The sequence below is a fragment of the Dermacentor albipictus genome, unplaced genomic scaffold (genome assembly GCF_038994185.2).
Source record: "Dermacentor albipictus isolate Rhodes 1998 colony unplaced genomic scaffold, USDA_Dalb.pri_finalv2 scaffold_12, whole genome shotgun sequence".
In the NCBI taxonomy this organism is placed as follows: Eukaryota; Metazoa; Arthropoda; class Arachnida; order Ixodida; family Ixodidae; genus Dermacentor; species Dermacentor albipictus.
The window spans coordinates 8,867,717-8,884,497 of NW_027225566.1; the positions used below are offsets into that span (position 1 = coordinate 8,867,717).

General features: G+C 44.7%; 1 protein-coding gene across 6 annotated transcripts in view; it reads left to right on the plus strand.

Annotated features, from left to right (window-relative positions):
- AspRS-m (aspartyl-tRNA synthetase, mitochondrial) overlaps positions 1-16,781 on the plus strand; it is a 319,354-nt gene that overhangs the window by 98,311 nt on the left and 204,262 nt on the right. For all 6 annotated transcript variants that reach the window (XM_070528489.1, XM_070528490.1, XM_070528486.1 and 3 more), the window contains 2 exons: positions 10,804-10,902; positions 13,632-13,755. In XM_070528489.1, the coding sequence (XP_070384590.1) occupies positions 10,804-10,902; positions 13,632-13,755 (223 nt within the window). The remainder of the gene's footprint in view (positions 1-10,803; positions 10,903-13,631; positions 13,756-16,781) is intronic.

Here is a 16,781-nt window from a genome sequence, read left to right on the forward strand (position 1 = left end):
ATGCGACCACACGAATGTGCTTGGGTTTGCAGGCTGCTAAGAGTGGCTGTCAATGTCGCGTTGACTACTGCTTTTTTGTGTCAAGCTCGGCAGTAGCTGCCGAATGAACATTTTGGGCCCCACATAGTTATTCAGGGTTAATAATTGTATTTCCATTCAGATTTTCCAGCATTTAAGCATGTTTCCATGCCCGTACTTAAATTGAGCACAATCTGTTCAGGACATTGCTTTTTCAGAATTGAGCTTCCATTAAAAGGAATATGTCACCAAATGAACTGCTTATTTATTTGAGAGATCACAGGAGGATGGTTGGCTGCTGCAAACCCACTAGCAAAATTTTTGTAGCCCTAATAAGGGCAGTTCTTTCGTTAATAAGAAGCTGTTATGCTTCGTCGAGTGGCTAAATGCAGAACAGCTCGCAGTGCAGCGCTTTCTTCAGTGTCATCTTCACCCATTTGCATGATGATGGGTTGGATTTGGTCATTCCCAGACATGTCAAGCCTGAACTTCGCCTCCATGTCCATCACGTGGTGAATGTTCTTCCTCCAGTCTTCTGCCGTTACGTGCTTGATTTTTTTCCCTTCACATATTCGACGGTGGACAGCTTGAAGTCTCTGTTGTGCACAGCGATGCCATTTTTCACCTTTTCCCACACAAGCTCTATAGGATTAAATTTGCAGTGGTATGGTGGGAGCCCGAGTACAATGCAACCGGCGCTTTCAGCTGCATTGTCTATGTGTAGCTCAGAAAGTGGGCTGTACAGATGCAACCAACTCAAGCAGCTGCTTTTTCACCATCCTTTCACTGTAGGTGATGTTTTTGCTTTTGAGCCACTCCTGTATTTTTTCCTTCTTCCAACCTGCTGTCGGCAATTTCTCTTCTCGCCGGGTATGGTAAGGTGCATTGTCCAAAACAATGATGCTAGCAGCTGGCAACTTCTGCAGAACATCATTGAACCATCCCATGAAGCGATTGCTGTCCATTTCTTCGTGGTAGTCGCCTATTTTTTGGCCTCGGAATATATCCAAGCAGCCACTGACGAAGCCATCCTCGCTGCCGATGTGTGTCACAGTCAGGCGCTGCCCTTTTCCTGAAGGTTGTTTCAGACCCATCGACAGGCCATTTGCTTGAGCATACAGGCATCCGCGCTTCTGCATCACAGTGTCTGTCCGCACAATCGATCGAGTATGTCCTGCCGTCAGCCACGTCATGTCCAGGAAAAAGATCTTTCGGCCCGGTAGCACTCCCATGTCAAGAAGGTAGCGATTCCACCATTCAGCGATGTCATCCCGGTCGATAAGCCGTGAACTGCAGCTCCTCTTCTCGTGCTTGAATCCGATCTCGACAAGCAGGTGATGCACAGTACACCGCTTCAGTTTTGGGAGATCCATACGCTTCGAGAACTCGTTAGTTATCTTCTCGACCGTCGGTATCTCATTGAAGGGAAAGAAATCGTGCACACATGACCTCAGCGCACATAACGTAAAGCTGTCATACTTCGTGCTGTCTCTTCTTTTCTCCACATTTCATGGGTGCTTCCGCGAGGGTGTCGACATTTTGCCACCCGTAATATGTGACGCTTTGACCTCTCTCGTCACCTTTAACACTGTGCTTTCGCTGACACTGAGCATCTCGGCGACAAACTTGGTATTGTCCTCCACACTGCATTCGGGCTCCCTATTATGCCAATACAGTGAAACCTCGTTAAACCTTAGTTGGCCGGAGCTCGGAAGAAGTACGTACTAAACGGTAGTACTGCTTAACCGAAATAGCATGAGATCGCCCACTTACCTGTCAGAAACAGAACTCGAAGAAAGTGTGATGAAAGGGAAAAAAAACCATGCATTATTTATTCAATTCGTGCGACAAAAGTGTTATTTTCGATGGATGCCGTGGAGGCCTAGCAGCGACGACAGCGGCCTTAAACTTACTGAATCTGCGAGCCAGCTTTTCAGCCAGCCCACTCTTCTCGGCAAACATTTGCATGGCAGATTGCTTGTTGGCGTTTCATATTCTCTGTGCACGCTGGCGGTAGTGCTGCAGAAGTCGCGGGGCACCTTTTTCATTGCGGGGTGCTGTTCTCGTCGTGACGATTGCATTCACGAGGCCGACGCATCGCGCAGCCTCTGCCACTGTCGGGTCTGAATCGCCCGTGCTGTCGCTTTCCGTGTTGTCCTCATCACTGTCGCTAGTTGAGACTTCGGCAACCACAGAGGCAACGATGGCAAAAAATCGAACCTCGTAGCTGACATCTCTTCGTGGTCGCAGAGGTGCTGCCGAGCAACAACTTCGCATTCCAAATGCCACACACCGTAGTCAACAGTAGATGCCTGACGCGTGCCAGCGGCGACTTCATGTCGCGTTCGATAGTACGAATGATGCCTAATTTTTCTTCTATGCTGAGCACCCGGCGTCTTTTTTATCTGAGCTTCGCCATGACGCAAGTCCTCACTTGCACGACGCCAGAAAAACGCTCTCTGGCACGGCGCCGAAATGATGTTGATGTAGCTTCACGCGCAAACGCACAGGGCGCTTGGGGGCCGCTGTTCCGATCTCTGAGGCTTGTTCTGTCGGGCGGCCACATCGAGACGACGCACCGCCGTATTTGCGCGACAAAAAGTGTAACCACTATGTGTTAATCGATACGTACGCAATAACCTGGTACGGTTTATGCGGATAGAAAACACATTACATTCAACGGCCACTGAGTCAGGCATTTGACTTTACTACTTTTAAAACGAAACTACTATTTAAGCGGGCACGGTTTAACGAGGTTTTACTGTACGTGTAGCAATGGAGGATCATGTTGCCTGAATCACTATTCAGGATGTAGGAAGGGGGTTAACCGAGGGGCCCAATTTTTATTAGTCATATCATAGGAAGCCAAGGACACCAACACCAAGGACAACATAGAGGAAATTATTTAACCAATGGGCATTTGAACTCCTCTGGACTTCCACTGGACTACCGATTCTGGATATCTTTGTCATCCATAGGACGTCCGCAGATCACCTAAGGGCGTACGGCGGACATCCACAGGACTACCAGGTGCATACTAATTGGCAGTATGAGGGGTGTCCCGCGGTTGTATATAACGTATATACGGATGTTCCACGGACACAAGAATTTGTTTGTTTTCATTGCTAAACATCCATCAAACATCTGTACGACGAACGTGGACCATTAAGGGATATCTACAGGATGTTAATTTTTATTTAAATGAGCTGATTAGCACAATTAGCGTAAACATTGGCCTTCTTTAGGATCTCTGCTGCAAAGGTGATGCAGTACTGACATGTACCAATGAAAATACAACTTGCACCCATGGAACACAGATTCCAAAGCAAGCTAAGTTTACATAAAATGCAGAGACAATCACTTTCACATATATTTTTATTCATTTCTATTACAAGAGCTCGATTTAATACAGAGAGCCGCTAGTAATGCAAGTGTTACAAGTATTCAAACACAGAACTGGTCACGAGACAAGATACTGCAAACCTATAAGATTCAGAGACAGAATGCATGTGACCGTCCTGCATTATAATAAATGTCAACTTATTACCACAAATGAAGACAAAGGCTGCAGGTGACAGCTTTTACAGCAGTACATTAAAATTTCCAGCCCCCAAGTGCTACAAGAGTGAAATGAGATCACATAATATAAGAACATGAGAAACTAACAATCCACTGCACCTAGAAGGGTTTGTTAAAAATGCATTTGCTACTTGACCCCTTTTAAGTAATCAATTGATAGTGATTCGTTCTCATGCATAGTATGTATTTAGTAGTATTTATGTAGTATGTATTTTGTTGTATTTTATAGTTTTTTACAGTGATTTTGATGATAGTACCACTTGCTCAGTTCCCTCCTTAGCGTTGTTTCCTATTCTGTTCTTCGTCTATCTTTTCTTCCTCTTTTCCCTCCTTTGCATGATGAACAGTTCCTCACACTTTGTTTGCCCCACCTTATGTAATGCCTCCGGGCCTTTAAGGCTTCAATATATGAAATGAAAAACGTCTACTAAGGACCACTATCGGTAATATATATTTAGAAACATCAAGGTAGGCAGGACCAGGTGTAGCCCTCAGTGTACTTCGAAAGCATGGCACACTTGTTTCACTACAATACACTTATTCTTGACCTTAACATCAGGGAGCATGCAAAAAAAAGCGCAGAATGCCACATGGAATACGAGACATGAAGAGAGCACAGCCATTCACTGTTTCATTAGCGTGAATGAGTCGCGAGATGAGGCTCGTCCAGTCCAAGAAAAAAAAAAAAGTTGGCAATCAGTACGCTATCACATTTCACTACATTCAGTAATGACTAAGGAACATAAAGGTACTGGAAATCCTCACACCTAAAATATCACACAGCTGAGACCTAAATTATTTGGACCGTGCCTTTTTTTCAAATTCTAGCAATACCTTGGAAACAGCAAATGAACTCAGGCTCATAGAACCTGAATGGCACTGTTGTCCCCAAAGACCTCTCTTGCATAGATAGACAAAACATGGGACACATTCACAGATGTTAGGCAGAGCAAGCAATCATAAATTACAAGAAGGCTTTAAAGGGGCACAATCGTACGAATAAAGTAATCATTATATTTTATTTACAGCAGCTATATTTTTTGCGTTACAAAGCTGTAGTGACTACATTTACCTCTCTCTGCGGAAAATCTTCAGGAACCTCTGGGATTCGCAGCTGATTCAGAGAGCTTGGAGAAGGTTGCGAGACACTTTAATCCGAGTCCGTGTATATAAATGGTGCTCGGCGGCGTCTTTTTTGAACCATGTCAGGGTCACTGCTCAGGTCCGATGTGAACTGACTTTTATTCAGCTTTTTACGTGCATGATCGTATGTGGCTGAACAAGAAATGACAATGCAATGGTCAAGTTTTGACCCTCATTTTGTTCTAAAAAATCATCATACCAAAACATAGCTCCTACCAATAACACTTCTTCAGAAATGTCAAACTGTTTCCATGTTGATTCCACGGGGTGTGGTTTTTTTCACCATTGAAGTAAGCTTTTCGGGCTTTGCGTGAGTTGGCCACCAACCCCTGTCGTCGGGGATCCAACTTGTAGGAACAGCTTCCACTTCATCAGTTTTGGTGAATTCAACAATGGCATAACGCATCTGAAGAAAGAGCACATGCTTGAACAAGTTCAAAAACTGTGACCAGTAATAAAATATCAACGTTGTTACCACTATAATGTGGCAAAACACCTATTTTGTACTAGGAAAGATACATAATAAATCCATAAGAAACCTGACTGTGAGCTCAAAAATTACCCGCCTGCAACAGCCACGCCAAAACAAAAATAAAAATATTTCTTCCAAGGAACGAGTTACCAATTTACGAAGCAAAAGACTGCAAACACTGTTCTATGATTCTAGTTTGTTTAATGTGAGTAGTGTAAACTTACAATCACCTGACAGTGTGCATATTTTAAAATTTTGCTCCAAATTAGCCTAGGTTGCAAAGCTGCTACCTTTAGGATTTCGTTAGTAATTAGATGCCTTGACGGTGGGGTAAAAGCTAATTATACAGCTGTGCTAGATGTTTAGGCATTTACAAGCCAGTAGTCATGTTTAGGAGATCCCGAAGTATTACTTGTATTAAATGCCACATTTACAATCTCACCAGCTAATATAAAAATTTTAAATTTTATCATGTGGGACTATAGAAATTAAATATGCATACATTGCTGCCTGACTCACGAAGTCAAAAGCCATCCACACCGAATCTCAATCGCCCGGAGTAATCGCGGTCACAGAATGTGGAGTCTTCTGAAAGTGTGTCATATTCTGAAGACTCGGGTTTCTGAACGATTTCGTTCACGTTAACACAAGGTACAGTTTCCAACCGTTTGCACAAAGACTGCGAAACAACAGATGGACTGGTCGGAGAACACTCCTGCCCTGTGCACGGAGAATGGAGAAGTTGAAAGAATTTCTTCGTCTCCCGTGCTGCTGTCTCTTCAGCAAATATCTTGCGAGCTCTCTGCATACTTAACACGCGCGACAGAGTATTAATAGTGAGTAGCAGCTCCCAGCGACATATGCGACCACAAGCAATCGCATACAGCAGCACCTCCTTGCATATATGCGACTAAAAGAAAGCCACTCACGCGAACTACTGTGCATATGTGGCCTGTAGACCAAACCGACAACACATAGTGTGGTATAATGTCCAGGCACGCTTCAGCTTACCTTTTCTGCGGGGCCAACCCGGCCAGGAGCCCAGGAGAAAGAAACAACAGCCTTGAGCACCTTGCGCAGCAGTAGTGACAACTGAAAATGGTGCCTATGCACTCACAATAAACGCGCAAAACACTCGCCTTCTAGCCTTTTTCGCACGCCAAGCTTCATCCTAGACGCCAGCGCTCGCATGGCGCTCGTTTCTCTCCTGGCAAACGATTGCACCTCCCACAGGTGTACGTTTTCGCCGCTTCCATTCAAGGTCGCGCCTGTGCTTAGATCGCACTGCGCGCGAAACGTCTCTTGTTTCCGACGGCGCCTCGTCGGATGACTGGAAATTATTATTGTGTTGTTAACTGTCACAACAGCAGTGTAAACAAAAACAGGGTTAATGCCATCAGTGAAATTCTGCCGATCCACACTTCGAAAAATACTGCCAGAAGAATGCCCCGCACGATAAAAAGAAATAGTCTCCCGCAAAAAAAAAAAATGCAGGGTATGCTAAGCTTCAGAAAAGATCGCGCTGGTAGCATAATGGGTATGCTTGCGACGCGTTTTCTGCATGTTTAGAGATGATACAAATATTTCTGAAGTTTCCAAATGAGCGGCTGCTGTTAATTATTATTTGAAAAGCGTCGTAAATGGACGTCAACTATACAATGGGACAGTCGGTCTCTGGTCACATCGATATCTGGTGAGCGTGATGGTCCTAAAAGGATATGCTTGATAACGTGTGAACACTGTAAGCACAGGAATGTTTCTGTGGCTCTCCAAGTAATAATAATCAGACGGTCACACAAGCTTGGTAGCTTTTACGATCACGCTGTGCTTTAGAACCAGTCCACTAACCTGCCTCCGTGGGTACCTGTATGCTTTCCACCAGAAGAAAAAAATCCCATGGGCGGGTAGAATTCGATCGAATTTGGTTTATTTTATGCTGCATGTTTGAGCACTCATTGATATTTCGCCGACAAATGTTGATGCCCCTACTGAACAAAGTTAGCTGTGGTTAGCTTGAATGAACTCAAGGCCGGTTCAGGTGCAGAAATGCTCAGCAACGGAGCAGTTCGTCACTCATGTCCGAATGAAGTCCTGCTCAGGACATTGGCGAATGTCCAGCACGAATGACTTAAGGATGTCCGCAGGAGGATAAGAAGTGGATGTTGAAATTAGTCCGAGAATGATATCCACTTGATGTCCCCAGGACGACTGCTCTAGGACTTAGACGTCAGGATCTTATCCGGACGTCCGAGGGAGTTTCAATGCCCATTGGGAATTTGTGCTTAATAAATGAAATAAAGAAACGATAAATTAATGAAAGTTAAAGTGAATGAAAAAACAACTTGCCCGCAAGGTTGTGGGTTCGGTTCCCACCTGCGGCAAGCTGTTTTTTCCTCCACTTTAACTTCCATTAATTTATCGTTTCTTTATTTCATTTATTAAGCACAAGTAATTTCCCCTATGTCGTCCTTGGTGTCAGTGTTCGTTGGCTTCTTACGATGTTCAGGATGTGGCCACTCATGTTCTTGTCGAGGCTCCTTGGCGGTGTGGAGATCGAGGCAACACAAGGCTCGTTCGGCATCAAAGGATTGCGTTCCGATGTCACCTCGCTGGGCTCCATGGCAGAAAACTCTCACGGAATTCCTTGCGCAAACTGGCAAGATGCAGGCTTGCAAAAAAAAAAAAAAGGTGTAAAGAAAACAAGACTATCACATTCTTGAAAATAAGTTTGGGAAAACACAGGACCAACAAAAAAATATCAATTTTATGCTATTTAAAAGCAAGAGTATTTATTTGAAATGATGAATGAAGCATTTTTGTACCTTTCCTGCCTCGACCGTATTCTCGCCCCAGGTTTGTAATGGTTGTGATAAATGCATTGTTTTTTTATAAGTACTTGTTCAATAGCAACTGGTTCATTTTAAGCTCAGAAAATGAGTAGTAAATGTGCCGTGTACATGTACACCAGTGCAAAAGCCATATAGAGCTGCTCTTTCTACTTTTGTCGCTTGCAATGAAGCTAAAGAGCGGACGACGGGCAGCATTGTAGAAGGCACGGGGTTATTTTTCTCTTGCGATCCGGCATGTGCTGTAGCACATGACTGCTCTACTAAACCAATCATCAAAATGCAAAGTCTTTATTTATACCTAGAATTATGCGTTTCGGAAGCAAGATTTTTTGAGCGGGACTATTTTAGTCATGGAGGCGATCAGCTGTTGTGCTTCGGTCATCTGGGTGGGGCCTCCCCTTTTTTCTAAAGTTGTACCCGACTATACGAATAGGCAAGAATCAGATGTATGCGTTAAAAGACAAATATGGCAGTATCATTACTAATATGGATAAGATTGTTCGAGTGGCTGAGAAGTTCTATAGAGATTTATACAGTACCAGTGGCACCCACGACGATAATTGAAAAGGGAATAGTCTAGAGGAATTTGACATCCCGCAAGTAACACCGGAAGAAGTAAAGAAACCCTTGGCAGCTATGCAAAGGGGGAAGGCAGCTGGGGAGGATCAGATAACAGCAGATTTGTTGAAGGATGAGGGCAGATTGTTCTAGAAAAACTGGCCACCCTGTATACGCAATGCCTGATGAACTCGAGCGTGCCGGAATCTTGTAAGAACGCTAACATAATTAACGCTAAACGCTAAATAAATTATAGACCGATCAGCTTACTGTCCGTTGCCTACAAAGTATTTACTGAGGTAATCGCAAATAGAATCAGGAACACCTTAGGCTTCTGTCAACCAAAGGACCAGGCAGGATTTCGTAAAGGCTACTCCACAATAGACCATATTTACATCATCAATCAGGTGATAGTGAAACGTGCGGAATATAACCAACCCTTATATATAGCTTTCATTGATTACGAGAAAGCATTTGATTCTGTCGAAACCTCAGCAGTCATGGAGGCATTACGGAATCAGGGTGTAGACGAGCCGTATGTAAAAATACTGAAAGATATCTATAGCGACTCCACAGCCACCGTAGTCCACCATAAAGAAAGCAACAAAATCCCAATAAAGAAAGGGGTCAGGCAGGGAGATATGATCTCTCCAATGCTATTCACAGCGTGTTTACAGGAGGTATTCAGAGACCTGGATTGGGAAGAATCGGGGATAAGAGTTAAGGGAGAATACCTTAGTAACTTGCGATTTGCTGATGATATATCCTTCCTTAGTAACTCAGGGGACCAATTGCAATGCATGCTCACTGACCTGGACAGGCAAAGCAGAAGGGTGGGTCTAAAAATTAATCTACAGAAAACTAATGTAGTGTTTAACAGTCTCAGAAGAGAACAACAGTTTATGATAGGTAGCGAGGCACTGGAAGTGGTAAGGAAATACATCTGCTTTGTGCAGGTAGTGATTGCGGATCCAGGTCATGAGACTGAAATAATCGGAAGAATAAGAATAGGCTGGGGTGCGTTTGACAGGCATTCTCAGATCATGAACAGCAGGTTGCCATTATCCCTCAAGAGAAAAGTGTATAACAGCTGTGTCTAACCGGTACTCACGTACAGGGCAGAAACCTGGAGGCTTACGAAAAGGGTTCTACTTAAATTGAGGGTGATGCAACAAGCTATGGAAAGAAGAATGATGGTGGTAACGTTAAGGGATAAGAAAAGAGCCGATTGGGTGAGGGAACAAACGCGAGGGAATGACATCTTAGTTGAAATCAAGAAAAAGAAGTGGGCAGGACATGTAATGAGGAGGGAAGATAACCGATGGTCATTAAGGGTTACGGACGGGATTCCAAGAGAAGTCAGTCAGTCAGTAGGTAGCAGGGGGCGGCAGAAAGTTAGGTGGACAGATGAGATTAAGAAGTTTGCAGGGACAGCATGGCCACAATTAGCGCATGACCGGGGTAGTTGGAGAAGTATGGGAAAGGCCTTTGCCCTGCAGTGGGCGCAGCCAGGCTGATGATGATCATGATGGTCTGCGCTCCGGACACTAAAGGTGGTCCTCTGCATGTCTCCCGCACCCTGTGTCGTCTCTGAGAGCCTCAGCTGGCCACTGGCTCTGAAGCCGTGGCCCTGAGCTCACATAGCCTATTGTGTGCTTCTCTTGGAAATACAGGAGTATGCTTTCTCGCCTCTTGTCCTCTCAAATGGTGAATGGACTCTTGCTTTCAGCAGAAGAGTCGTGGTGTGTGTGTGTGTGTGGTGCCTGATACCAAGAGACTTCCACATCAAGTTTTGATGATGTGAATAGCCTGCTTTTTGATGCCTGAAGCCTCTGTGCATTTGATGCGTGTTTTGAACCGGCTGTATTAAAATTCAGCATAATTAATTGTTTATTGCACTCTCGAGGAATTGAAGTTCCATAGCGTAATGACTGGGTCGAAAGCTATCCAATATAGTAAAAGCTAAACAATTTCCCACCAGCATTCCCTTAGAGCTTTCTTTCCAAGGAACCCATATGCGTTTCCTATATAGCTTATGGCTGCGGTCTGATAGATTCTGATAACCCATAGAGTGCAGACAGACTGGTGAATACAGCTGATGCCGTTTGTTCTTATTGGGTTCTTGCTGCAGAGCAAACAATGCCTTGAGATATGAACCAAGCTTGTCTTCTCTCTTGTCCGCAGCGCCTGAGCACAGGGCAGGTGGAAGTTGTGTGCCAGCAGCTGCAGCCATTGAACAAGGCACGGTCTGACCTTCCCTTCCTGCCCAGGGAATACCAGCAGGTGTGCTGCAGCCAGATTTGCTATGCGCTGACCAGAGTGTTCGTTTCGCACACTGACTTGAAATGGTTTATCCACACAGAGATGCTGAGCGTGCACATGCACTTCTCCCTTTTGATGAAAGCACCGTGTTGTATAGTGGGAAGAACAGGAGCTAGACAAACTAATGAGAAAAGCAGCCAGGAAATGTGCCGTACAGCACCTCAAAGTAAAGCACATTTAGTCTCTGGACAGCCCCTCGTGTCCCACCCCAGGCATGCAGTTTTTTTTTTTCTATTTCTGTGAATTCTACCTGCTCATCCTTTCTCAGATCAGGGAGTCCTGCTTGGCCCACAGTGGCAATCTTTCGTTGCAAATTCATGCTAGCACTGCTCACGTGAATATGAAAGTGGGAACTAGTGAAGCACACAGTTGTGCAAACTTTCTCAATATGCCTAGACCATCAAAACAAAAAAGTTTTATTTCTTTGTCACAGTAGCCCGTGTACCTAGCTATGCTTTACACACTTTGCCTCCCTTTTCGTTCGAACTGCACTCATAGCTGTGCACCGCAGTCGTACGGAATGTTGCTCACAGTGCTCTGCCCATCATTGCGCTGAGATTTTATGTCGCGTGATGCAGCCCATGTCCGAGGTCATGGGATCAATTCATTATTCTTCACCGCCAGATGGTACCAATGCTCCTAGCAGTAATGAGACGACTTAGCTTTTGCTTTTGACAGACACTGCTTAGTCGTTAAGGGAATGTGCACAGTAGCCATCTTGTTTACTCTTTTATACGGCTAAGGAAGAAGTGCCAATTGTCCCGAACAGTTCAAGAAAACAAAGCAGGAAGGTTTTCAAGCAGAACTGTGGGCTGCCAGCTGCATCTTGGAAGCAATACTTGGCTGAGGCTTTTATGACAGCATTATTACTTTATTTCCCAGGTTTACCTAATGTGTTAAAAAAGAAGTGTTCCAGGACCGTAGTATGTGTGCTCCCGCGAACATGGTGCTTCTATGGAAATTTGTACAAATGGAGAGATTCGGGTGTGTTTACATGGCTAGACATGGCCATTGCAATAGTGAAGACTGGTAGGAAGCAAATCACACCCAAACATTATTAGTGATCTGTAGAAACATACCAGCTCCTATGTGCTTGCAGTGTTTGCAGGGCACAGCCTACAATGCATCATGTGAGTCTTGACATTGTACAAGGCACTTATTTATATGTGCTACGCAAGAGCATAAGCATAATTATGCTGCACTTCAGGGCTGATAATAGGGCAAGGGCACTTGTTCAGATGGACGTGTGGCACTATGATGTTATTGCATCAACCGTTTAGTGCTTCTGTCTTTACCTATGTGAGACAAAAAAGAAACTAACACAAGTGCTGTGTTTTTTTTGTTTTGACCTTCAGTTTGTGTCGCACTGCAGTTAAAAGATAGAAGCCTATGAACTCAGATTAATTTTCAATAATACTATGTGTGGTGCTGCTACCTCCTAACACAGCCATGGTGGTGACTTCCTTTGGTGCTGAAAGGGGGATCTGTCTGTCCAGTTGGTAGCTCGGGACATTTGTCAGCCATCTTGCTGTACCATGTAGAGAGAGGTGACCCACATCTTTGTTTCATCTTCATCCCCATACCCCCTTCCTCCAGTGGAGGGTAGCAAACTGGACGTGCATCTGGTTAACCTCCCTGCCTTTCCTGTCTTCTATTTCTCTCTCTCTCTTGGTGAGCTGCATCTAAAGAATCTACGAAAGCAGTGGGCTCTTGCTGTTTTATTATCATTACTTTGCCATACATTTTTTTTTATTCTCTGCCTCCCTTGTTCTCATACATGCGGCATCAAACACTGTCCCAGCTGCCATTCTCTTGCTATAGTCCTGTACCTGTGTCAATACAAGTGTGATGTTCTGACAGAGCACCAAATACTTGTACTGCTGAGTTGGTGGTACACTGCAAGCATCTGTTTGTTTTGACCATCAGCTTGCTGTATTGAATACATAGTCATGTAGCAAGAACAAGATCATTATGCATATTCTTTTTTTTTTTTCATGGCACCACGGCGGCCGCATTTCGGTGGGGGCGAAATGCGAAAACACCCGTGTACTTAGATTTAGGTGCACGTTAAAGAACCCCAGGTGGTCAAAATTTCCGGAGTCCCCCACTACGGCGTGCCTCATAATCAGAAAGTGGTTTTGGCACGTAAAACCCCATATATTATTATTATCTTTTTCATGGCTTGCCACTTGGCATATTATATTTAAATAAATGTGTGCAGGCAGTCTCTGTGAACAAACTGCAAAAGTGCCTTCTAGAACTTTATGTCCATAATTAACTGCTCATAGCTAACAGTTTAGTAGTGTGCCCTTATTTTTGGCACCTCTAAACACTTTCGCTCATGTTGCCTTTGTCCCTGGACACAGTCGCAGCAGATGGCGAGCATCCGCTGTAAACACAGGGGTAGATCACTTAGGCAGGGTTGTCTGGTGCTGGGCCCCAGTCCCAGGTTACGAAAGGTATAAGGGTGACCCCTGCCCCAAGTCTCTGGTTGGAGACATCCTTCACCCAAGGGAGATTGCCATCAAGGGAGCAGACAAACAGAGTGCAATTAGAACATAATCCTTGTGCCTTCTTCTCGGGTATTTCTCGCAGTGCAACTCTGGCTTTTTCTGCATAAAGTCTCGGCAGTCGGTGACAAGATTTCAATGCCTGCTGCGGGCAGTTGTGTCACTGTGTCCCTCTTGCAGAAGCGGGAACCACTGCGGCTGCGCTACCGCTACCTGGACTTGCGCTCCTCGGAGATGCAGCAGCATCTGCGCTTTCGCTCGGATCTCATTCTGCGCATGCGTCAGTTCCTGGCAGAGCAGTGTGGTATGGCACCCACTCTGTTTCACGTGGGGAAGGGTAGTCATGATTGCCTGCCTGTAATTGCAGTGTACACTGCTTGTAACGTAAGTGTGAATTGTTGAAACGCATTCAAAATGGGGATTCAAGTGACTGTGCATATCTGACCATCAAACAGTCTAAATGGGCTTGCATGGAATGGCACAGCAAGCACAAAAATACCCAAGGAAGACAAGGCACACACATGCACTAGGGTATTTTGCCACTAAGCTGAAAGTCGAGTGTTCGATTTTCGTGCATTGTTCCTTGTGTCATGCCAGGGATTAGCAATATTCATGTAACACTTAACGATATGCTTTAACCTAGTCATGGGCACATTATGAGCCCATGACTAGGTCTTGTTCCATGACTAGTTAATAGTAATAGTTAAAAGTAATGGTTTGAGCTACCTGGAGCAGGAAGGTAGCCCTGATGCAGTTACAAGTTTCAGTGACGTAACTTGTTAGGTACTGCAACTGAATAATGTCATTATTTTTCGGTCAGTGTAAGAAAATAATTAACATGTCACAAACACAAACAATATCCTGGAGTCAAATTGACAGCTGTTCAAATCTGAAATGCTATGTTTAATAAAACTAAATATTTCCACTAAAGATAATGAAACGTACACACTCTCCATTGTTTAATACAACTTTGAAAATATTAAGCAACCAGAAAAACGTCTTACTTCGCTCACATAAGGCCTTGGCATTCTTCCTTGGGTTCTTCTTCAACATGCCAAAAGTATCATGCTGCTGCAAAGCATTATAAATCACTTACAGCCATAACCAAACACAATGTTTTTTTTTTTTGCATTACACTGCCCTCAATGTTACACAGCGATCCAAAATGTTACTGGTGAACAATCAACCCTCATCAGGAGAGTCATTTCACTTTGTGATGACATAGGCTGTATTATTCTTGAAAGCATAGTCGCTGATGTTCGAAACATGACATTCTCTTCAGTTTTGCTAATGAGTCCACTAATAGCATGCCCAACATCTTACCATACACAGATACCCTAATGAATAACATTATGTTTGACCTGCCTGGCCTTGTTAAGGGGGGACGCAGAGATCAGATCTCGAAAATCGCAAAAAAGATTGATTTTTGGCAACAACGCGTTTCGGTATCTGCAATGCCTAATCTACACTGTATCAAAAGGGTTTGGCTGAAAACGCATTAAAAGTGTTCGAAAAAAATTCATTAATCAGTGCATAGGGTGAGAAAACAGCTTTCAATCGCGTAATATCGCCGCAGTTCGCGGAGCCCTAACTCGTCTTTCCCGCCACCGAACGCCGCCATGTTAGTATCGTTCGAAAGCTCGCCATTCCGTTTCTGAATGGACGGTTTGCAAAAATACTGTTGCGCATGCGCGAACACGGCTGTCATGAGCGCCCTCTACATGGTTAGGTACGAGGAGCAGACGAACAACCAACGCAGCTATAGCGCGCCTTGAGACGACGGTTTGTGGTGGTTTTGATCGCGGTATTTTCGTGAAAAGGACGGCTCGTTGTGTTGCGCATTGTGCACAAAGTGTTTCACTAGCAAACGGAGCACGAGTTTATTTCGGTTTCCGTCCGAGAAGAGCTATCCGGCGAGGAAAGCAGCATGGATAAGCGACGACCGGAGATGCCACCACAGCACACAACTTGCTCGCTCCTCGCAGAGCCGGTTGTCATCGCGCTATTTGCTGTTGCTGAATTGTCACATGCCAGCACTACGAGGTTATATCGGCCTGCAAGCTTCGCGACACCCTTAAACGCAGCAGCATGTTGCCGGAATAGGGAAAGTTCAAGATGGACGAGGACGGACAGCGCTTGCGAACGCGCCGTGGTGTCACTCAGTTGTCGCTGACATTTATTTATTTATTTATTTATTTCACAATACTGTCAATCCCGTTTGGGATTATTACAGGAGTGGGCATATGGTCATCAAAAAGTACAGTTTGAGCAAACACTGAGCAAACAAGGAGTTAGCATAGAAAAACATGGACGCTTTCATTTATAGAGTAACACACTGGTCTTCACACAGTTGCTCTTGCAGAAGAGAGAAAAAAAAATAACTAAAACACTAAGTGGTGATTGCGATTTCTTCTTCTAGATGATTGGTAAATGTTTCTAGTGTGGGCTGGGCAGTAATAGCAGGGTTTAAGCAGTTCCACTCTCGCACAGCTCGCGGAAAGAATGAAAAGAAATAAGTGTTGTTGTTACAAAGAAATTCCTCTAGCGTGAAAGCGTGTTTATGCCGAGTCGGTCTAGTGAGCTTGTACTTTAGAAAAGTGGCGGGATCCAATTTCAGTGCACTGTGTAATATTGTCACGTGGTAGTGACGGCGAAGAAAGAAGCAGTACGGTGGAATACAAAACCAGCTTTTATTGGGCGAACCTGTGCCCACAAAACAGGCTACACTTATAGCACAACGAAAGCGGCGAACACAGTCGGCGATCGTCGAAAATCTGATCAGCGGGTCAAGCGCGTCGGCTTTTATACAGTAGTCATCGAATTTTCCAGACTAATCGGCGGGACCCGCATGCCTTCCACAAAGTTCTACACCATGCGCGTCAGGCGAATAAATCAGATAACACAAGGTTCGGCGACAACAGACTGCGAATAGAAGCATCGATAACTTTCCAGAAACTTCGGATACATGTCCCGTGCTGTGCGATAAGATTTGTTAGGCGGCGAAACGTGGTCGCCCGATAAATATAAGTACACGTGTCAATACCCCCCTCTTAAAAAGCATCGTCCCGATGCTACAAAGAGAGCGAAACACAAAAGGACACTTATTAACATAAGTAACAAAACAACGAAAAGAAACAAAGTCCGAAGGTCAGTTACGCGAAGTCCCAAAGTTTGTCAACGCTGGTGGTACGGCTTGAGTCGCACAACGTGGACAATTTCAGGTCGTGAGCGGCGCCGCTGTGACAGCGAAATGCCGTCTGGCACGACCTCATAGTCCAGCGCGCCAATACGTCGGATGATCCTGTACGGTCCGAAATAGCGACGCAAAAG